Below are 25,472 nucleotides of genomic sequence, written 5' to 3' on the forward strand. Positions count from 1 at the left end.
AAATTAATTTAGATTGGTATACCTGTATAGGTGGTACCCCTGGATGGTTCACCTGTATGGGATACCTATATAGAATAAATAGGGTTAGCTTCGCATTAGTTTCTAGTTTTAATCTTCCTCTTTGAAGATGATCACTTGGTGATCGAAACACGTGTCGAGGTGGTAAAAATAACGATTTGGTGTTGAGAAAAAACTCCAGTAATATTCAACCCCCAATTGTTTAAATGTGAAGTATAGGTTTGTGATATATCGTTTGAAAGATCATTTCATTCTCTATTCAAGAATGTTATGGCTTTCAAGTTTATTGCAACAATTAAGATAAAATAAATTAAAACCATGTTGTTATCGAAATTCGATAAAATACACTCTACCCTTATTGCAATATACTCAAAAGTTGTATCAAAATGATTATTTCAAATGATTCAAAAAACATAGCACTGTTCTTTCTATATGGTATCCTTTGAAAAACCCTGAATAGTTTCTGTGGCAACGTAAGTTTAAAACGCCCTGTCAACTTGTTTTGTATGTTACAACATTAGTTTTCAGTATTTCAATTTAATTTGAAAGTTCATTAACTTCAAGTCTGACAAATGGTTAAATTGAAGGAAATGCATAAAATGACAGCTTCACAAACGATTAGTTACGGAGATAAAACCCGAACACAACAGGAAGTAGCTCGCCTGTTTCATGAGAAATTTCCTAATTTACCGCCCATATCTCAAGGAACAATAAGCAAAATAGAGAAAAAGTCTCGCGAGATTGGTCATGTGGGGCAGATAGAAAAAGCAGCTGCCAATGCAATGAGTGATGAACTCAAATTAGATGTGATGCTTGAGTTTGAGGAAAACCCACATACATCGAGTTGACAGACATCCACTACATTCAATGTTAGTCATACTTCGATTACCAAGATTACCAAGTTAATGTCCGGTAATACCTCGATACATTTCCCAATCCGTGGATAGGGAAACAAAGATCGATTCTATTGCCAGCGCGATCAGAAGTTTGTGAAGCAATGTGGAGAGCAATTTGTACAAAACTTCAGATTTGAATGACTTGAAAGAACGAATAACCCTTGCGATAAGGTCAATAATGATAGAAGACAGTTTTATTTGAGATTAGGATATTGCCTAAACGTTCGCGGTGAACATTTTGAACATCTTCTTCGTTAACATAAATAGGTTTGTTTTTATTCTACATTTCATTACCACATGACTTTAATTTATTTTATCTTTTTTGTTGAATAGAAAATGAAGATACCTTTCAAACGATATATCAAAAACCTATATTTCCCATTTAAAAGAATTGGGTTTGTATCAGTCATTCGAGGGGGTTGAGGGTAGGGGTGGTATTTTTGCGTTGAAGAATGTCAAATTATAATTTACCTTTGACGTGTGTCGGTATTCTTTTTTAAATATGTACAGTAACCGAAATAATAAATTTACTCCATTTGGCTTTTACACACTTTATATTAACTTTATATTAACGTACATCGTCTGTTTTCAGAACATTTTTTTTAATAAAGTCTTCGATATACCTTCAAGAGACAGGTATATTGAAATGGAATGGGTTAGCCAGGAAAACCGATGATACTAAGAGTGGTAGTATTGATTGTTTCGAAAGTTTTGTCCCCTTTTATGAGTCTACTTTAAACTGTAAATTCTCAATGAATTCTTATTGAATTTAATCAAAATGGAGGCCATGCAAATCAATGCACTTTTGGCAACGTAACACAAGTCGAATTATTCCGGTTGTGATGCACAGTAAAATAAATATGTCATCGAAACAAACAAAAATTTTGAAACGACCTAATACTTAGTTGAAGAAAATGTGGTCATCTGGGCGTATTCAAGTACTTCTTATTTCTGATTTTCCTTCCTTCCTTTGTAAAAAATCCTGAAGAGATATTTGAAGATTATTTTCGATACCAGTTTTCTATATGTGGGAGCGAAAGGAGCCATCTCTCCAGAGTTGGTAATTGATATCAGCTCCCAGCAAGAAATAATCCTAGACGTGAGATATGAAATACGACTAAATTAGGGAAAACTCTGGAAATAATTGTCATCTAGATCAAAAAATAATTATACATCAATCCACTCCACTCTTCCTACAAGTTTCCATGACATACCTAGACAACTTCAACTTTTCAAGATTCTGCGCCACTACCATTACACAAAAGAAAACGAGCCATGGTAAGTTTGTTTGAAATTTATTGTTTCATGATGAATTTAATTAGTTCGGACTCCCATTGTCTAATAGTTCATAAAATGATTGGAAATCCCTATAAGAACCAATACAAATTAAAAATTAAAAAGAATAGCTGAAAATAACACTTATATTAACCAGAAATGGAATAACAAGCAGTATTTTGTTCAATTCCATAACGAATGTTTGGAATACAAACTGAATAAAGAAAAGTGTTTTTTGTATAATTCAGTGTTCACATATAACTATTTATTCCAAAAGTAATTTTCTTTCATGTAATTCAATGTTTATATGAAAATAGCTGTTACGGAAGAGCTTTTTCTACCAGTTTGTGTCTGAAAGTTACTTCTTTGTATGATCTATACATCTTCATAAAGAGTTAACTTTTTTTAAATTGATTGTTTTCTTCCTTTGTTTGGAAGATTCCTATATTTTTTTGTATGGAAATGAAAAAGTAGAAAGCCAAAACTTTTCTTTTCCAAAAATACAGTGTGTCTCACTTCTCATGGAAATACCCCCATATTTTCCGTAACATTCGAGGTAGAACGATGAAACTCTCTGGACTGATGGAAATGCTCAAAATGCACCTACCACCTGAATGGGGTTGGCCAAAGTGATATACATTCTCCGTCACTCGCGATGAAACACCCCATTTCTACGGTAAAACATATTAGAGGGCAAAATTGGCTCAAAATTCCTTCAGATTCGTGATCAGGACTACTAACTTACTACGGTTACACTTCTTTCCTGAAAAAAATTCTGTCCTGAAAAATCCGAATGTGTCTCACTTCTTATGAAAACACCCCCGTATCTTCCGTAATATTCGAGGTGGAACGATGAAACTCTCAAGACTGATGGAAATGCTCAAAATGCACCTACCACCTGAATGTGATTGGCCAAAGTGATATACACTGTCCGTCCACAGTAAAAATGGGGTGTTCCATCGCGTGTGGCGGACAGTGTATATCACTTTGGCCAACCCCATTCAGGTGGTAGGTGCATTTTGAGCATTTCCATCAGTCCTGAGAGATTCATCGGTCCACCTCGAATGTTACGGAAGATACGGAGGTGTTTCCATAAGAAGTGAGACAAATTCGGATTTTTCAGGATTGAAATTTTTTCAGAAAAAAAGTGTATTCTTAGTTAGTTATCCCAATTGATTTTTCGGTATAACTAGTGGAATCACTACCTGCAAATTAGGATAATCATCATTTAACAAACAAAGTCCACATCGGACCAAAAAACTTTAGGTATATAAACAGCTAACCCTTGTCTTTAGATTCAGTATAAATTTGCTTCTACTGAAGGTGCTAACCTTGTTAGCGAAACCCGCGTCGAATGCAAAAATATCAGTTTGCTGTTAGGGTAATTGATCTCTAGAAAAAGTTTTCAAAAATCGGTTTGCAAAACCACTCACTACCTCACCTAACCCCACGAACACACGGCACTGATAAAGAAATATTGTGAAACGGACAAAAAATTAGTTTTCAGCCAGTCCAGCTAGCCGAGCCTTTATTCCTCAACTACATCTAATAGCACGTTTAGTAACTATCTGGGCGACTAGGGGCCACAGGCAAGAAATGTTTGTGACTGTACTCTTATTTTTATTGCCGTTCCAATTGGGAATGGATAGACTATACTCGAAAGATTCAGAGAAATATGAACAAGTTCTAAAATTATCATTTTCTCAAAAAAATTGAAAGGTCTAGCACATATCTATCCAATTCAGTTTCAAGCAGTTCAACTTCAAATTCCTTATCCCGCTGGTCCAATGATGGGGAGAATCATCGCATCCGTGATTAATGAGAAGAAGACAGCATTAGCGAACGTAGCATTAACAGCTACAACATCAGATCAGTGATACATTCTTCAGTCAAAACCCTTGGGCTTAATAACTTGAAAATATTGACCTGTTTCTGAACACTGTAATCCAATGTTTATCAAACACGTGATGGTTACTGGAGTATTTTGAAAAAGATGAATACATGAGAGATATCAATGCTGGTATTCCCAGTATGGAGGGTGCTTTGATCAAAGCTTTAGCAGAAGTTATCAAGTGATTGTGGTCAGAAGATTCATTTGAATAGTGAACAGAGTCTCCTTAAAAATGCAGATTCAGAGTTTTGTCCTTCAATTCATGGGTCTTGCCCAACAAGACACCCAGGAGCTCCTTCTTTATCCTTCCAAGTGATCATCTTCCTCTTGAAGTGCAAACAGTGCATCACATATACGATTGTAGATGATTTCGTTGGTCAAATGAAATCCATGATGGAGTGCACACCGTAGACACTCATCAGTGACCTTCGATCCTTTCTGGGATTTGTTACCCCCATACTACAAAGAACTGGCCAATTACGTTTGTCACAATGCTTAGATTTCTTCACAAGAGAGGAAACTCTAAATCGGAAAGATTCAGAGACGCATTAAATGTTGTCTTCAAATGTTCTCCAGAAGGGTTAGATATGAGCAACTATGCAGCAGACTTAATTATTAGAATAGAGTTCTTCGAAATGACGTTATCATTGCTGAAAAAATAGATAGTATATGTCACAATAACCATGCAAATAATTTTTCTATAAAAAATACAGGAAATGACGTGGATTATGAAAGAAACGAGATGATTTATATATATTTTCTTTCTTAAACATCAATTCAGTGCAATCCATTTCACGATATTTTATCACTGTCAAGTCATAATAAATGTTCTCAAAATGGAAGGGCACATTTACAATATTTGTGAACGAAATATAACATGGCATCGAGTAGTTTGCATTTCTCATCCAACCTGAACTTCACTATGAATTGGTTCACGGGGGAAAAAAATAACAACACTTTCATATTTCTAATTTACTGGAAAATTGGCAAAATAATTGGGATAGTCCCTAATAGAGAGAAAGGAGATACAATATTCAGTTGCACTGTTTCCAAGTTATTCTCCGTATTGTGTTTTATGGTATTTACATTCTTCTGCATCAAGATATTTCACTATGAATCAAATGATTCAAATGACAAAGGTATCGACGATATTTTGATCATACTGTATGTAGTTGAGAAAATATATTCGATCATTTTTATCGTGACAAGTATAGTGCATTATTTCTGTCACAACAAAGCTTGGAAAAATATCATTCATACAATCCAACCCAAAAATATTTCCGAGGATATTGGTATTACGTTGAAAGCCAAAGTGCAGTGTATTTCGAAAGTGTTTTTATGTCATTTTGTATTCATTTCTTTCAAATTGTGCGATATATTCCTATATCCTGAAGAAGAGTTGTCGATGATAATATATCAGATTGGATATAGCTTGTTAAGAGATTATTGGCAATTTGTATTGCTACAGATGTTTTGGAGGTTATCCAACATCATGAAGGATCGCTACAAAAATTTAAGGACGATGATACTGCACACTTTCTCGATAAATACAATAAATGAGAAAATACTGGAGAAGAGACTGAGAAATATCAAAATGAGGTACTACGAACTTTATCTAGACAACATTGACATCAACCAGATCTTTGGCAACTCAAATTATTACGTGGTGGTGTTAACAGTATTGATACTTATCAATATTTGCAAAATAAGTTTGATATTTCACGAACTGAAAGAATATTATGGACCATATTTTGTTTTTCCATTGGTTACGAACGTCATATACTCATCGGTAAGTACATATTCCACGTAAACAGTGCATTTTTTCAATGCCCCCCCCTTTTATTTTTTGAACGAGTCGGCTCAAAAAATTTAAATTTGGGATAATAAAACTAAGGCTTCATTTTGAAGTGAAACTGATAGATGAAACTTTCAAGATGGCGACTGGTCGCCATCTGGGGAAATAAATTAAATGGAAAGAGGATTGAATTTCACTAGTTCGGACTTCCATCGTCTACTATATAAAATGATTTGAAATCCTTGAAACAACCAAAAAAGAATAATTAAAAATGAATAGCTGAAAATAACAATTATATTAAGCAAAATAAACCTGAAATGAAATATTAGTGAAATAAACTACAAGTAAAAATATAACAATTGAATGAATAAAAACAAAATAAAAATAAAGAAATGAAAAATGAAAATAAAAATAAAAAGTGTAGAGATTCCAAGTCTCGTTAGTTCATGTCTTTTCGATTGTTAGTATTTACAATCGTCTTCGGGTGATGACTGGACTGATTCCTCCGAGAGATGACTATCATTTCAGAAAAAGATAAGTTGGTTTTTTATGTCTATACGTTTTCTATTATCAACGACATTGATAATAAAAGCGTATTTGTTGAAAACACCCTACTAACACTAGTGACAATTAATCATGATTGAAATTGCTACATATAGTGGATGTCAACGAATGCATTAGAGTCAAACTTTCTAGAATATGAAGCGTATCATAATGAGATTTTGATAGATTTTTTTTATGCTATGTGCAAAAAACATGCTTCTGAAGTAACATATATTTTCGAGCTCCAGTTTGGGGGGCGGGTTAAATAAATCAAAAAATCGATGTTCCGGTTTGAAGGTCATAAAATTCGAATTTCAAAGAAGGAAATTTTCTAATGTGGGCCTCTATGGGAAGTACCTAGTGAGAAAATAGTTTCGCAATATCTCACTATGAACTGATTAATTCACACAAATACTGTTTTCACTATTTTGAATTTTTAATTGCTTGTTCAAATTTCATAGGCAACGTACATTCGATTAGCATTTTTTTATTTTTTCATGTTGGTCCGAACTAGTGAAATTCATCATGAAACATTGTCAATCACCTTCAAACAAACGGAAAGGGGGGTCCTGTGACACATCTTTTTGAAGCTCCTGACAAATGCTTCACAACCCTAGAATATAATTTCAATATCTTCAACTACTACAACATGGCGAAACTTAATAATTGCCTGAATACATTGACATTTAACTACATAATATGAGGTAATAAGCTTGAGGTCAGTTCAGAAGATACTCGAAATGGTTACCTTGAACTTCTTGATATATAAACAGCCTATCCCATATTTCACGCTGAACATTTTCGAACACAGTAATATCTCTATCAATATCTCTACAAATATTTATTATTAACTACCGTATATTCCATCACTTCAATGTTTTCTTCCAGTGAACGAGAGTTGATCATTTTAGTAGAACCGAAAACTAAATGAGAATATTGTAACTGAACAATGATCTTCATTGTCATGTTGACATTTAAAAGAAAAATAACTTAATAAACCCTATCGAGTTGTTGGAATTGCAATATGGCAGATAATAAGGAATATTTCTAGAATTATCGATATCAATGTGTTTGTCTTCAGGTAATTATTAAATTAGATCAACTAGAAGTCAAAAACTCATTTCCGGTTTTCTCAAACTCGAAAATGAAAAAAATCCATTTGCAATCACCTATGTTGATCACCTTGTACTTTGGAGAAAAATCATATCCATCATATTACACAAAATTTCCAAGTTTTTTCCTATGAGTGTTTTTCCCAGCGAGACTCAATATTTTCCGCGTATGTGTACAAAACTCCGGCGAAAATTTCGCGGTTCTTCATTCTCATCATTCATTTACAAATTCCAGTTATCAAAGACTTCCAATTCTCCATTTGTTTCAGATACAATTTGCATTTCTGATATTCGACTGTGATAGAGTAGAAAGCTCTGCAAAAAATATCATTAACGAATGTTATCTTCTTGATGGAAATATCTACAAGCAGTTTTCCAATAACGAACTGTCACTTCTTGTCGAATATATGGAAAATTTGACACCAAAATTCAATGCTGCTGGTTTGTTACGAATCAACAGAGGAACTTTATTACCTGTTATATCATTCGTAACATCATATGTCATACTTGTCATTCAGCTAAGCAAATAAACATTATGATGATTTACAACACTTATAATAATATTTTCTTTGGCTATACCTGGTGTCAACGAATATATTAGATAAGTCAATAACTTCTACAGTATTTGGTGTATTAAAATTAAATTTAGTATAGATGACAGGTATATGAAGAGGAGAGTTTTCGCAAATTTTTGACTTTTCAATTACCAAAATTTTTGAGTTTGTAGAACATTATGTGAGATTTTATATCTGAATCGGACCAAAACATATACGCTGTCTGTTCGAAAAATAAGACCATTCAAGCAAATCTGATTCGCCAGTGACTTCATTAGACAATTCCTTAGCGATGCTGATGCGGTGGTTTTTTTGGTCAAAATTCAGCAATTTTGGAACGAACTTTGCTGCCACACGCTTCATTCCTGAAATTTATGAAAAAGTTGCATGGCATAAGTCAACTAATATGCTGACATCCTCAGCAACTTCTTTAATAGTGATTTAACGATCCTCCATACCAATTTTCTTCACCTTATAAAGATTCTTGTACATTTGTGATCATTTTTCTGACTCAGAGTACGATCACAGTATGCCACTGTCAATACTCCAAATGTTTTTGAGCACCTATTGGCATTTTTTACACAAAATTGAATGCAAATTTTTTGAACTATTTATCGATATCGCAAAACACTTCTAACTTTTACTCTCACCAACAAACTAAACATGTTTAACAATTGGAACTTTGAACATACGTTGAAGATAAGTGTACCAACATGAAAAAATCAAAAAATGCTAATCGAATGATTTGATGAAATTTGAACATTCGCCTTATTTTTTGAAGTCCACGAACAAGCAATTGAAAATTCAAAATAGTGAAAACAGTATGTGTGTAAATGAATCAGTTCATAGTGAGATATTGCGAAACTATTTTCCCACTAATTACATCCCATAGAGGCCCATATTAGAAAATTTCCTTCTTTGAAACTCGAATTTTGTGACCTTTAGACCGGAACATCGTTTTTTTTATTTATTTACCCCTTCCAAACTGGAGCTCGAAAATGTTATTTTCGAAGCATGTTTTTTGCACATAACATAAAAAAAAATTCTATCAAAATCTCATTATGATACACTTCATATTCTCGAAATTTTTACTCTAATACATTCGTTGACATCCGCTATATGTAGCACATTTCAATTATAATTAATTGTCACTAGTGTTAGGGTAGTGTTTTCAACTAATACGCTTTTATTATCAATGTCGTTGGTAATAGAAAACGTATAGACATATTAAACTAACTTATCTTTTTCTTATCTTATCTTATCATTCTGAAATGATAGTAATATTTAGCATTGCAATTAAAAACAATGTATTTATTAAATTGATGGATATAGCCGCTACGTAGTAGAAAATCGTAACTAACGTTACTGCAGTTTCGTTCTATAAGAACATTTTCAAACCTATACATTAAATGTATGTCTAATGTATATGTTTGAGAATGTACTTATTGGACAAATAAAACAATTTGTTCACTCTCTGTTTTGAAGCATAGTTCAATTCAAGAGATCATAGCTGAGTATATTTAAAAATGTGTTTATTTCAACAAGAGTTGATCAAATAAACTCCTCAGAGAAAAAAGGCTTTTTATTTCCTTTAGTACAACAAATAAAATTTTTGAGAGTTATACTGAGAATGAATACTCGGTTCAATAATTTCTCAGCATCAAAATATCCATATCCATAATAATATAAATGTGTTTGTGAGGATGGATGTATGTATGTATATTTGTGGTCAGGAAACAAAGCCGTAAATTCATTTACAGATTAATATACACTCAGGTAAAACAACCAGAAATCAAGCAATGGGTAACCCTAACATATTTTGAAAAACGAACAGAGATAATTGCGGGTTTCTACAGACAAAACAATGTGAAAGTGGCATTCAGACCACATGCTAGGTTAGGTTAGGATAAGTTAGGTTCAATGGCAAAGATAAGGTGGACAAGTTGGAGAAATCTGGAGTTTATAAGCTTAAGTGTCTGAAGTGTAAAAGTGTTTATGTGTGACAATGTGGTCAAAATTTCCAAAAACGGTATGCTGAACATGAAAGGTCCTTCAGATTAGGAAAAAATGATTCAACGTTTCCAAATCATTCCTTGGCATGCAACCACGAGTTTCCGAATCTAAACCATACGGAAATTTTGCACTATGCAAGGAAGGGTTACAACCTCAATTATTTAGAATCCTTGGAAATTCACAAGCATAAACATTGCGGGTGCAACCTGTTAAATGATCAAATCGATTCAGTTTACTCACCGGTTTGCAAATTGGCACTTCCGCTTTATAAACTGTAAAATTCAAGTACTCAATCAAGCCAAGTACCTCTATTAGTACCTCCAGGAGTGGTATACAAGGGCTAATGTAATGAATCATTGTTAGTTCAATGTATAAAGTTTGAAAATGTCCTAATAAGATGAAACTGCAGTAGCGTTAGTTACAAATAAAAGTGATAAAGACATAGAAAGTTTCAATTCTCTTTTCTTCATAATAAATTGGAGCTTCCTGGCCCTCACCACGTCCCCCAAGCTACGCCACTTGATCTGTATATGCAGGTAGTGAATCAAAGTCTCGTTTGATCCATTTATCTCCACTAGAATTGGTTCAAACTCATAACAAAACGATTGAAAGATAATTTTTTTGTCACCCGCAGCCATATTAAGACTTCATTATTTTATCGAAAATCTAATACTCTGAATGAATATCAGTCAGTCATTTATTGTTTGGTTATACCTGAAAATAATTTGATAGAGTGGAGTAATTCACAGTGACATTGAGTTCTGTGGTTTCACGCCTGAAAAGTTGGTTTAACATCAGTTTGAATGTTTACATAAAAAAGGAATTCCGATTAGTAAAAAAAAATCAATGAACCTTGAAATCATTATTCCGTGAAAGATTCTTATATATCCCAGGTTACAACCAGTAACAGAACAATAACTAGGTGAGTACCTACCACCATGAACATACTCTTTATTGCCATTTTCTTCAGTTTGGTCTTGAGTGAAACAATTTTCAGTGTTAACAGTGTACCAGTTGCAACAAGTTATACCTACCGAGTGGATGGTCACAATGAATACTCTCATAGATATGGATACAACAGGGTTTCACGTTCAAGCTCTGATTCACCAGCTTCAACTAGTTCCTACTCTGTTTTCATTGTTCACGAAGACCCCGTAAGTTCACGACACGAATATGATCATTTTGAAAATTATGGTGTACCTCACCATGGAAAATATCATGATGATGAACCGGATATCCGAAACTACCAGACATATGTCGACGGCAACCCATCTTATTATTGGGAAAACCTCGACGAGCATGATGACTACAATGATGTTAAATATGATGGTGATCTATTGGGCATTTTTGAGTTCCCAAAATATGTTGGCTTCGATGATACATACGATTATGCTGAAAATGGTTTTCTCAATTGGTAATTTAGGTTAATATCCATGTTGTTGTAGAATATATTATGTGAAATCTTGTGGAATATACAAAGTGAACGAAAACATGTATTTGATTCTCAACTAAATTTGAAAGTAACTGTTTGTCTTGCGAAAAACTTTGCACTAATTCGTTTATCTATTTCAAAACAATGGCCAGAGTTAGCTCCAAATGAGATATTTCCATCTCTTACTGTCCAAACTGCAATGATGGGCTGGATAAATTTTTTTTAAAGAAATATCCTGAACTGTAAAACCAGTAGTATCTAAGATATTTCAACATTGTGATATTTTCGAATTTATCGAATATCATCACTGATGGTAGATGACCATTAATAGTCTAAGATCCGAACCTAAATCGACCTTCACCGAGCTGATAATAGAATGAAATATATTTTATAATGAATTTAGTATATTAGAAAATATGTTGAAAATGGGTTCGCTAAAAAAATCCTGGACAGACTATTTTTAATTATTTTTTGAAAAATGATTTTTAATTAAATTTTGCAACATTAAAGGCTTTGGCACACAGAACGCGGTCTGTCGCGGCGGCTGCGATACTGGACCGCGGCGGGAAAGCGATAATTCTATATTACACGAAAGTATATTATAATACTCACACTGATGGCGGTCAATCGCGGCGGTCCAGTTTAGATCGCGACGACGAGCGATACACTTGTACAAATTTACAGATTTTCGCGCGATACTGAATTGTTTATAGAAACTGTTAGAAGTTATGTGTTCCTGTATGACCATACACATTCATAATATAAGAATATGTTAAAAAAAGTGAAGCATGGAACGAAATAGCAAAAACGCTAGGGATGACGGGTAAGTACATGTGTGTATTTTTATTATAGATTCAACATAAGGTTATGGTTCATTATGTACTGAAGTAATCTGCAAATTTTTCTCGTATTTCAAAGTCGGCAGTATTTGATCTTCTGTTTGTCGGTCTTGGGTTTAATAATGCTTGTATTGGTTCATCTTGTTCTTCCGTTTCCATGGCTGTATACTATTTGGTCCTATTTTTTGTAATGATATAATTGTGCAAGCAGCATGCTGCTTTCACAATCCAGCCAGCAGTTTGAGCATCAGTTTCTATGGCTCTTAGGAAAACTCGCCACTTCATGGCCAATATGCCGAATGCATTTTCGACTACACGACGCGCTCGGCTGAGCTGTGAATTACATTTTTTCTTTCTTGCGTTATTAATAACTCCAGTTTTTGAGTACGGTCTCATCAAATAAGTTTGCAGTGCAAATCCTTCGTCTCCTAAAAATGCATGCGGTACTGGGTCCTCTCTTCCTGGAAGTGGTTTCGGGGGTAAAATAGTTTTATTTTCAATATACTGTTGGTAGAAAGCTGAGTTTTCAAAGATAGCGCTATCACTGTGACGCCCATAATATCCACAACCATAAATTTGTAATATGGGTCAACGATAGCAAGGAGAACTATGGAGAAATAATTTTTGTAACAAATATAGGCTGAGCCACTACGACGAGGAAATTTCAACTTAATATGCTTTCCGTCTATGCTTCCAAGGCAGTTTGGGAAGCCCCAAAGTTCCAAAAAATCATCAACAGATTGTATCCACATCTGTCTGGTGGGTGATGGCAAATAAATTGGCTGTAGGGTTTTCCAAATTTCTTGGCAGGCATTTCTCACAATTTTGGAACCAGTTGATCGTCCCACTCGATAAGAAAAAGCGATAGTCTGATGGCTGTCACCTGTCGCCAAATATCCCAAAGAAAAAGAAAAATGTTCAATTAGCTTTGCTGTACGGCGATGTGATTAAAAAAAAATTGAAAACTGATTTTTGAACCCTTCAGAGGTCTCTAATTACGTTATCTAAATAATTTATTTTTGTTTCAGCTGAAACAGCAAAACAAAAGTAGAAAAATTTACGTGATTCCTACATAAGATACAAGAAGTTCAAAAAGGGTGAAACAGGTCAGGCCAAGAAGTACCATAAGGGGCCTTGAAGTACCCACATGAAATTTTTGATTATACCCTCAAACCACGTTCGCATAGTAGCAATATACCACCTGAAGATGTAACAGAAACTGAAGAAACCAGGTTAACAGAAACAGAAAATTTGTTGATGTCTGACGATACCCAACAAACAAATGCATCTAGCGAACATTCTTCAGCGACTTTACTATTACCAGCTCGACAAAAAAAGAAAAAAAGGAAGTCGTATAGTCACTCATCAACTGAAAACTGCCCAGATGATGTCGACAAAGTGATTGATTTTTTATCAAATAAAAGAAGCAAACAGGGCCCTGATGGGTTTGATCATTTGTTTTTGATTTATGCTGCGACCTTCAAAAAATTCAATCCATTGACTCAGGCAACAATGAAAATAAAGCTTGCCACATTATTTGCAGAAAATGAAATTGGGGAGCTAGAAGCACACCCAACATCAGCCCCAAAGGCATCCACATCCCATTCACGATCTTTTTCGAGGGATGAATACACTTACCCTAATGTTATTGTTTGATTTAAATTTAAATTTTGAGTTTTACTTTTTTGTTCCATTCCAAGTTGAAACACTCTATAAACTATAATTGTAATATTCATAACATGTTAATTAAACTGTAGTTTGTATATCACACATAAAGTGTATGTTTTTTAGTACTTACCTTAAACAAATGGCTAATCTTTCTCTTGTATGAATTGGTTTCCTCCAGTTCGTGGTGCACTTAGCAATATTTATCTTTAAAAGGTCATGTAATTCCTCAAAACACAACCTCGACATGCGGAAATATTGAAAAAATCTATCTTCATGCGACTGTAGTTCAATATAAAGACGATGGTATTCACCAAATTGTTCTCTTTTTTTATTGATGGGATGCACCCAACAACGTCTCCTCTTTTTCTTTTTTTTTTAGAGCAAAGAGAAGGAGAATAAGTTCTTCGTCAGAGCTGGACATTGCGAACACATGCACAACTAAACACATAATAATTTCGCAACCTGTGAGGCATTATAGATCGCTTTGCCGCTGGGAAGATCGCGCGATAGCAGCCCGCCGCGACAGACCGCGTTGTGTTTGCCAAAGCCTTAAGATAATATGAAAAATTTTGTCCTTACTTGAAGTATAAAAATAATATAATTTAGGTGTTTTATTTGAAGTAGGCCACTTTACCCGTTTATGAATTTGTATATGCCATTTTACCCGACCAGGTTAGGTAAAGTGGTCAATTTCCCATTACGACTTCAATCTTAAATTATGCTGAAATTATCAGAATATTGGTCTGTAAATGATATAATATCGAAACTTCATAAGTACGCGGATAATAATAAATAAACAAACTGTGAAAAGGTTAATATTCAATAGGTGGGCGTGGGTTCAAAGCTTAGGTTGGCCACTTTACCCTACCTTCGCCTAAATGGAAAAAAGTGGTTTTCATATAATTCAAAGTTCATATGAAAATAGCTATTTCAGGGGGGTTTTTTCCTCCAGTGTTTGAAAGTTACGTCTCTGTATGGTCTACACATATTTGTAAAGAGTTCATTTTGAACTTTTCGCTTTCTTCTTTCCTTTGGAAGTTCCCCACAATTTTTTGTAAGGAGAAGTGGGCGCCAAAAAACGTGTTTTCCCAAAAAACTAATCTGTCCTGAAAATGTACACTTTTGTCAAACCAACTGCTGCTTGTCTACAATTTCCAAATAGAGCAAAACTTTTATAGTAGTCTCTACAAATTATGTATTTTATGAATATTTCAACTCGTGAACAATCGTCATTGTTACATCATAATGAGTATTTCTTGTAGAATATTTCAAATGTGGTCATTGAATATTACGGAAGCTATTATTCACAATGTTTTTAATGACTCTCTCTATCCATTGTCCTAGAAGAATGCTCGATTTCGCGCCTACGTGAAATTATATTTTTGCATTTAAAATCCGTGGCACCCGCACGATTCTATTGCATTTGAGGAACTGAAAAGTTAAATATGAGTTGAATAGCGAGCTGAATACCGACAGATAATAGTAAATGAAGCATGAAGTCTACTTTTGCTTTCGTACCAGTAATTCCAAGTCTACTTTCAGTTTCAAAGATGACCGCAGGTACCATTGACTCAAATATCCAATGGATTGAATCGGTTCCACATGCGAATTTAGTCTCGAAATGAAGTTGGTGCTGGTTGATGAACGGTGATATTTGGTTTTTGTCGCAATACAGTTCAGATGGATAACCTTGAAAATGCTAAAGATCGTTGTAATAATAATAATGATGTTTCCCATTTACAGTTTCCCATTTACAGAGCCAAGTGTACCTTATTGATAAAGATGTTTTATACTACTTGATATAAGACAAAAAAAGAAAAACATAAGTGAAAAAACATAAAATAAAAGATTGTGAACGTCTCTATACTCATTGACTATAGAATCGTACGAGACTTGTTTTTAATTTCACATAAGCTGCACCAAAAAATATAGATATTAAAGAGCTTGTTTGCATTACGACACATAAAGTTGATTGGTGACTTCAACATCAAGTTCGTTTGTGCCCTTTTGCATAAAAAAGCATGATTGAGCTTCACGGTTTTGAATGAACGGTCAAGTACCTCGGAGTTCATATCGATACTTCCTTCAAATGGAATAATCATATTTACAGGTTTCACCAGTTCAAGAATTGTTTTCCCTCCCCAAACTAAAAATACTTTACCATGCTCTTGTGGAATCTCTACTGCAATATGAAATTATAGCATGGGGGGAATTAGGTTAGCTTAGGTTAGATCCAAAGTGAGTGGGTCTATTCGAGCCTCCACCGCAACCCAAAAGGGTTTATTGTGGCTCATACCTATTCACACTCCATCAAATAAACCCAGCTTCCTAACGAAGTACGGCTCTGCCGAACTCTAAAAGTCCCGCTGGGGTCCGAATCAGGTTTCATCATTTTCCAAACAGAGGCGACACTGTTAGACATCATAGTTTATCCCTACTGTAGTCCCACAACTGTTTGGTATCAAGCTTTGAAGGGTGAATAAACGCCTTGGAGTGAGCCAATCCTGGAAAATTCTGCCAGAAGTCCATAAGTCTTCTTGCCATCCAGGTGTTCAATCATTGTTTGACAAAGCCTAAAGCGATGCCAATGACAGTCCGATGATTCAGCAGCCTCATTGCTTTTCAGGACAGTATTTCCAGGAATCCAGACCAGAGACAATCTGTTGAGTCTTCCTATTGAGGAGAGTTGTTTTGGGCCAATTGTATCAATTTAGACTTTGCTCGATAGGAACCAAGAGCTTCCAACGCCGCTTGACTGTCCGAGAATATTTTCATTGACTTGTGCATGAGGTTGGATCCTTCCAATCTCTGCGACTGAAAACACCTTCATCAGAACCGGAAGGTGTTTTTGATCAAGCTGTAGACCAACAACTATCTTCTCTTAATATTTCCTTTTTCCATAAGATCCAGTCCTCTCTACTCGGGAAGAGTACTTTATAAGGCTGTTCGTAGTTGACAGTTGGAGGCATGAAGTCAGAGGTCATTACCAGAATGCTGTGACTTCCAGTGTCAACCAACAGTCTGTTGAACTCTGCGTTAAATTGATTTGTGCAATTGGCAATGTGCATGAGTCTATATGCAATCCATCTAGCCTCTCTCTCCGGAAAAATGTGGAGAGGTAGATCTAGAAGGATCCCCATGACCGCTGACGGTGTGGTACTGATGCCACCACTGATGACAAGCCTGTCTCTGTAAGCCAGAGAGCTTCGCCTGGACAGTTTTCTGTAAAGCCTTCGGCCACCAGGCAATTGCACCATAAGTGATCGTTGGTCTGACAATCATCACATGAATCCAATGGATTCGTTTGAAATCTAAACCCCAAGTTTTACCACAAATCCTTCGACATAGCCAAAGGGACAAGTCTGGCTTTGTCTAGAACTTTTTCCAAGTGAGCGTTCTAAGTGAGTTTTTTTATCGAGAACAATGCCAAGATATTTCACCTCTGTTCCAAATGGAATGACCTTACCATTGAGGGGAAGTGGCGATATATTGTCCAATTTTCTCCTTTTGGTGAAGAGGATTATCACAGTTTTGCTGGGGTTAACAGACATCTGCTTCCTGAGGCACCAACTGCGAACAACGTCCAACGTGCTTTGGAGGATATTAAAAGCCACCCCTCCCCGACGTGGACCTTGCCAAGATGACAAGGTCATCTGCAGAAGCTTGCATATCTGCTTTTACTTTGTCGAGGGCATCAAGCAGACTATTCATCGCGAGTGACCACAGAAGGGGAGACAGTACCCCACCTTGAGGGTAGCTCCTGGTAACCCTGAACATAATGGCCTTGCCTTGAGGAGTCGTAGTTATGGAGAGAGTACGACACTGCTACATTGTACCGCTAGAAATTCTACAAAAAAGAATATCAAAGGCTGTAACAAAATAGACTCTAGGGGGCTCAGCAGGGGAGCAAATAGGTTCGGCTGGGACGTAGTCAGTAACAAAAACCACCAGAGGCAACGTTTTCGCAATTTATTCTAGAGTGTGCAGGTACATCAACAAAAGACAACCCTGGAAGAAGATACAAATTTCGCCACCCAGCCACCAAGCAAGCAGCCAAACTATTAATAATTATCTATTACATACCTGCAGGTATCGATTAGCAAATATCTAGGTTCGTTATCACCAGAAAGCACGGATGTCACATTGAGTTTACCGACAACTTCAAATGCCAGATATGTATCCCAAATATCCACGAATACTACTCTCTCGCAGCTGCGCTATGAACGACTACCGCGATAAGGCCAGCAGTGATGTGCCTCAACCAAAGCTATCGGTACCCAAGGCATATTGTCACAAGGCTATGCTTCCATATATTCCAGAAAACAATTATTCACAGATGCGAACATAATGGATTTCACAAAGATGTATGCAAAAAACATACTGATGTTTTTCATATCCACTCTACGAAAAATGAATATAAAAAGTAAGATTTTTAAAAAAAGCTCGGGCAAGTCGATTTCTACTTAAAGGGGGATACCTTTCAGACTAATTGGATTTTTTGTGGTACACACCCCCTCTGAGGGGTGCGTCCGACGACCCCTATTTAGATAGGGAAGTAGGTCGAGTGGCACCTTGTTTTAAAGGTCTTTCGAATACATTTACAACTATGTTAAAAGAAAATTTTTGTAACGATTAGTTTTCGAGATAATTTCAAGTTAAAATTTCCATGGTAATAATACATTAGACAGACCACTCGGTAACTTGTATGCCTGAATAAAAAAAATCGAGCAGTTCTTCTTATCAGTTTTTCGTTAAATAATATCCCTTTTTTAAAATCAATACCCACTCCTCCTCTTCCAGTTTTCATTAGTACATCGTTCGATTGTTTAGTTTAAACGGGTCGTGTATTGTTATTTGTTTAAAAATGCTTTACACTACTGCTGAAAGTTATTGCTTTATTTTTTGGCAACGACCAAATTGCTAATAGAACATCAATTTTATTTAACGAGCAAAACCCTGGTAAACAGACAGAAATTATACAGATACATATCTTGACGTTTCAGAGGCTAAAATTAGACTTCGTCTTCAGAAATGAAAAATCTGATTATACAGTTTTTTCTTCACTGCTTAGCTTTATTATCAAACTTAACCGACGGATATCAAAGGAATTTTGAAATGTGAAATATATCAATGATGATAATTGACTTCTGGAACATTCGATTCCGTACAAGATGTTCTCTGTTGCAATTCCACCAATATCCAGTAGCTGTTCAAAATGCACTTCTCTACAAAAATAAGAATATACGCTGATTCTTTAAGTTTGCGCCTCCTTTTCGAATTTCATAAATATCACAGGTTATATCTTGAGAGAGGATGATAGATACGGAAATGTGAGGAGATGTAGAAGACATCTATATAACTCTGAGAAAAGGAACCATTTGTAACATTTCAGTTGTTACATACCATTTTTCGGAAAATGATTTTTAGGAAAACCCTATTTTGTTTTTACACTCCTCCGTTAAGAAAATAAGAGAGTTTTCTTGGATATCAATGAAAACACTGGTTGTTTAAATACAGTTTAAATAAGCTCTCAAAAGTCAAAGAATGAATGAAATGGTCAGTGTTGAACAAAAAAACTTGTAAGACGCCAATTGTGTCTCTGTTTCTGAAACATTCACGGCTAGCATTAAATAGAGGCCAGCGGTAGTAATTAATATTGTTGCAATATCCTAACTATTTATTGAAAGACTATTTCAAACCGTGTTATTTTGTGATTAAATTTGTATTAGTCAATAGTGAAGTAGTTTGGTTAATAACATATCCAATCAACTGGACTTACAAATGCTGAAGGACTTTGCTGCCGCAACGGTAAATTTTGATCGAACTAAAATATTGTTCTTTTTCACTAATTAGTTTGGAGGTCACACAACAAATAAGGAAAATGGGGTATTGGGCAATTTATCGTATTTGAAGTTTATTCAAAATATAAACTCTTGGCTTTCATTCTTCACTCTCTTTTTTCTTTCAAGATCGTTTTTATGTTAATACAGACTGAAATAAATGAAGCTTTTTTTCAATAACGTCCTTGAAAAAATCAGAATGATCACTTGTTTGAATTAATATGAAACAGCCTACGCACAAAAATTTTCTCATGGTATATGTTCTAAAAAACATTTCAGTGTTCAGTGTGGTATTACATACGTTATTCTCTGAAATATTTTCGGTTTCTGACCATCAATTATGAAAACTAAAAATCACATTTTGATTTGTTGGTAATTTTTCCACCTACTTTCGTTTCGAAATAACATCAACTTTAGATTTTCTTATGGAACACACTGTATATCTTTGAAATTCTAATAATTTTCTGAATCCAATGACATATTATAAAATATGCTAAATATACATGAGAACTATTATTGCAATATATTCAAATGATGAATAAACGAATACAACCTTAGCAAGTTAAGTTATAGAAAATTATCATAAGTTGAAAAATCCCGGGCCTTAATGGGAAAATGCGTTTTTTTTTCAAAATTGGCTGTATTCGTCAACGTTATCTCCGTCGAGATACAGATGATCATTTCAGCGCCGCTCTAACATTTCAATACCACTTTTGTAGAACGATTCATCTTTTGCTTCAAAATAGACCTCAGTTTCAGCAATAATCTCTTCATTCGATCGATGAGCATTTTTTGAGGTCTGCATACAGTCAGTGGTCGCTAGGAACCAAATCTGGCGAATACCATGGAAGTGGGAGCAATTCGAAATTCATTTCATGTCAGATGTGGTCGTTTCTTTGCAAATTCGGTGTTCAAACGCTCCAGTAACGCTGAATAATAATCACTGTTGATGGTATTTTCCTTCTCAAGATAGTCAATGAATATTACACCACGAATATCTCAAAATACCGAGGCCATAATCTTCCCAGTCGATTGTTGTGCTTTCGGGCGCTTAGGGCGAGGTTCACCAGTTGCTCTACACTCAGATGACGATCGTTTTGATTCCAGAGTGGGGTGATGGATCCGCGTTTCATCCACTGTCGCATATCGACGCAAATATTTTGGTTTGTTATGTTCAAACATGGCCAAACACTGCTCAGAATGATCAAAACGTTGTTGTTTTTGGTTAACAGTGAGCTTTCTCATAGTTGAATGCTCATGTAATGTAAAGCAAAAACTTTCTTTTGATATCTCCACAATGTCAGCTTACTACGCAACTTCACTTCTAGATTATTCAAAACGAATATGTGTGTTTTTATGTTTTCTGATGTTACTGCCTCATTTGGACGTCCACTGCGTTCTACGTCATCGGTGTCTCTACGACCACGTTTGAAGTCAGCAAAGCAACGTTTAATTGTTGTTTCTGATGAAGTGGGATCTTTATAACACTTTTCAAGCCATTGCTTCGCTTCAACGGTATTTTTCCCATAAAGAAGCAGTATAAGATTAAAACACGAAATTGCTTTCGATCCATTGTTTTGAAAATAAAAAAAGTTGTGGAACTCAGCACAGTAACTCACAAACTTAGTAGAATATCATGAAATTTCAACAGCTTGTTTTGAAGGTCAGTAGAAAGTTAGTAGAAGAAGCTAATGCAATAATGAATCGAAGAGGTTTTGTATTAAAGTGTATAATATTTTAAAATTCTTGCAAAGTGGTTCAGATACTTTGACTGAACCACATGGCCTGAATCCAAAAATGTATTTTCTTGGCTATAAGCCTATTTTGTTTTATATAATTTAAATATTACAATGTACAATTCACTTATCTTGATACTTCCTGTTGCCTGACAAGTGAGCACTGATGATGACGAAAGTCGAAAGCGCTCTGCAAGAATTTTAAAATATTATACACTTCAATACAAAACCTCTTCGATTCATTAATTCAAATAAGTGTATTCAGCTTTTCCAAATCCTTTTAATGCAATAAGACTAGCGCATCATGATAATCATGTCTAGGTGTTTCAATAATTCAGGTTTTTACAGTTTCTCAAACAAACTTGAGAATTGTATTTCTTTAATGTCATTTGGAATTTCATCATGTATGCTGGATGATTATCCATAATGAGTTCGTCGTATTGATTCATAACAAACACATTTCTCTGATTTTGTTCAACTATGGCATCATAGGTTGGGGCGGTGTGAATGACAATCACTTGTGCGAGCTAAGGATTAACGAAGTCTTACCTTTCAACGTGTGATTCCTAACATGAAAGCCAGGCAACTTTTTTGTTGCCTGGCTTTCATGATTCATGATTTTTTCAATCAGAAGAAGAAATGAATATATAAACCATATATGTCGAATATGAATGGACACATTTTTACAAATTTTTAATCACATTCACAAATTTCATCTCACTTATACCGTATATCGCTCTTTAGAGATATTTCATAAATCAATTTTTAATATTTGATGGAATGTATGAATGTTATAAATTTCATCACCAACTTTCAATTTTTTATTGTACTATTCTCAACGATAATTCTATTTTCTTATTGGGAACCATCTGCTGCTTGTTCTATGTGAATAGGCAGTCACGTAAAGTGATAGTTTCACTGAAACTTGAGCTTCTGTGACAAGCACTGTTTATTTACTTTCACAGTCCTGTATACTTACTAATTATTTTATTGATTATTAGTGAATAAACATTATTAATATTATTTTTATTTTATAATGCTGAAATTCTGAAAAACTACTAACAAGATGACTGTCATCACCCGAAGACGATTGTAGATACCAACAATCGAAACGTCGTGAACTAACGTGACTTGGAATCTCTACACTTTTTTATTTTTTATTATTTTCTTTTTTCATTCGTTTAATTTTTATTTATTCAATTATTATATTTTTACTTGTGGGTTATTTCACTATCATTTCATTTCAGGTTTATTGTTGCTTAATATAATTGTTATTTTCAACTATTCTTTTTTAATTATTCTTTTTTACTTGTTTCAGGGATTTCAAATCATTTTATATAGTAGACAATGGAAGTCCGAACTAGTGAAATTCATCACGAAACATTGTCAATCACCTTCAAACAAACATATTCTTATCTGTTGCATCTGGATCAAGGAAATGATGGATCATCAAGTCAAAATCGTATACATAAATTTCAATACATATATTGTGAAATCTATTAACACAATGAAAATTTAAAAAATTAAGTGTTCAATGTGATACAAAAGATTTGACACATCTGTCAATCTCATTGATTAAACTTTGACTTCGTATTCTTTGGTACTGTTTTAGAATTGTTTGTTTACGTGTATTGGCATTACTGCGAATAAATTTGACCTTGGTAATCAATCAGTTTTTCATTTTTCGAATAATCATGTTACTGCGATCGCAATTTTGCATATTCACTACTTCATTTTCACTGAATCATTTATATGACGATCTTTTCAAAAAAAATTTAACGTGGTAACCGTATATTAATTTTCATACTTTACGAAAGATTTTTTGTGCTCATATATTTTAAACTTCACACCATTTGTAAACAACTTCATGGATTTTTGAACAGAACTGGCCGACACTCGATGAAAATCCAAATTAAAACTAATTAATAAAATCTTTATAACCCTTTACAGTGAAAATCACACAATAAAATGTATAAATTAGTTTTTTTTCATGGATTTTGTAAGTATTTTTTCAAAATCAACATTATGTTAGCATTATATCTTTATTATTTCAGTTTCCCTGATGATGGCAATACAACTCGTCGAAATATTAGAATCAATGTAGTAAGAGTATTCTTTTGCATGCTTGGAGGGGAATTTAATAGAAGGTACAAAAGTTTAAAGTTGTCAACATTCATATCAATTAAAATTGATTGTTTTTTTGCATTGAAAACGTGATTTTGAAGTACTATCAAAATAAATGGAACTGTATTCATGAATGGGATATATTTATTAATATAAACATGATAATGAAAACAATACTGCGTGACAGATAAACTACCACTAAATGATATTTACATACTAAACAAAATACAAGCACAGAGAAGAACAACATGGTATAAACAAACAAAATACATTTAGCACAGCGGTCGAATCCAAAGTATTTCGAAAGAAATCATTACTAAAAATTATAAAATAAATAGAGAAGTGTGATGATTTTTCCGAAATACGAAAATACACATTTCACATCATACAAATTTTGCTTTAATGTAAGGCAAATACTTGTTTGCTGCAATACAACCATAGAAACCAAATTGGGCTAGTTTTCTACTGATTGAAGCTGCTGTAGAGCAATGTGTTTGAAAATGGATGTTGAAAGGAGTTAATGATATCCAAGTCCAAGATCATGACCTGAAAAAATAAGAAATAATAATAATAATATCAAATATTTCAGAGAATACTCTACATTTCATAAAGAAAACATCAAACATGTTTATAACTTATCAGATATTCCTGAGGTGAATAAATTTCTAACTTGGTCAAACGCTTTTTGACACCTGTTTTGAATTTTTCTAGGCTCTCTAACATTTTAAGTCTCTGTGGTAATTTATTAAAAAACCTTATAGACGCTGTCAATTTGTGAATCCGAAAATATATATTCATATTGCGCTTAGGATAATTATGACTTGGTCTATCTTCCAAAAAATTTTGTTGAGTTCTGAACTGCAAGTTCATTGTTTGACTGATTAATTGTACTTGGTGGTTCAATTCTTTGCTGTGCCATTCTAAATAAAATAACATTCGTTTTCTCAACATTCAGAATAAAATTGTTCTTTGATAACCAGGTTACTCGACTCTATAATTAAGCTTGGATAGTTGTGACTTGACACTAACATATTTGTATCATCAGCATAATTGGTGATTTGAGAAGTTTCACTGTCATTATTTAGGATTTCTAAAATATCATCCATGAAAATAATAAGAAGCATGGGACCGGCTACACTTCCCAGTGGGATGCTCACGGTATTTTTTCGTGCCTCTGATTTGAATATTTTTCCGTGTTTTATGATTTTAGTTTTCTGCAGAAGGTTCTGCAGTGATCCGTATAGGTAATTAAACTCTGTTAGTAGTAATCCACTAATCGGGACAATAAATATATTGGATTCTTCATCTTCTCCAGTAAATAAAGGTGGTTGGAAACAAAATGATTCGACAAGCCGTACCATCGAAGTTTGGCCAGCAAACCCTTATGCCACACGTGGTCAAAGGCCTCAGAAATATCAAGCGCAACAGCTCTCTACTCTCCATGTTTCTTGGTGGCGTTACTCCAAATATGGGTGATATACGATAGAAGGTCGCCTGTTGATCTTTGTTTCCGAAAGCCATAATAATGATCACTCAAGATGTTGAAGCCCTCCAAATATTCAAGGATATGATGGTTTTACGGCTCTTTGTATGATTGATTTTGATATTCCTGATAGCAAAGCGAGGGAATAAGGAATAGGCTCAACGAGAGCAATCTCTAAACTAGAAAAAAAACCTTCCTTGTAAGATAGTTGCAAATGAATAACAGCATCTGAGGGTAGTGATCTTGGAGTGTT

The 25,472-nt window shown here is 34.5% G+C and overlaps 1 protein-coding gene across 1 annotated transcript in view; it reads right to left on the reverse strand.

Annotated features, from left to right (window-relative positions):
• Nucleotides 1–25,472, reverse strand: part of LOC111505462 (uncharacterized) — a 50,807-nt gene that overhangs the window by 10,361 nt on the left and 14,974 nt on the right. Inside the window, exon 4 of the mRNA XM_074174239.1 lies at nucleotides 6,963–7,028. Within this exon, the coding sequence (XP_074030340.1) occupies nucleotides 6,963–7,028 (66 nt within the window). The remainder of the gene's footprint in view (nucleotides 1–6,962; nucleotides 7,029–25,472) is intronic.

The sequence above is a fragment of the Leptinotarsa decemlineata genome, unplaced genomic scaffold (assembly GCF_025532065.1).
Source record: "Leptinotarsa decemlineata unplaced genomic scaffold, Ldec_3_MD MMD2_tig00000505_RagTag_RagTag, whole genome shotgun sequence".
In the NCBI taxonomy this organism is placed as follows: domain Eukaryota; kingdom Metazoa; phylum Arthropoda; class Insecta; order Coleoptera; family Chrysomelidae; genus Leptinotarsa; species Leptinotarsa decemlineata.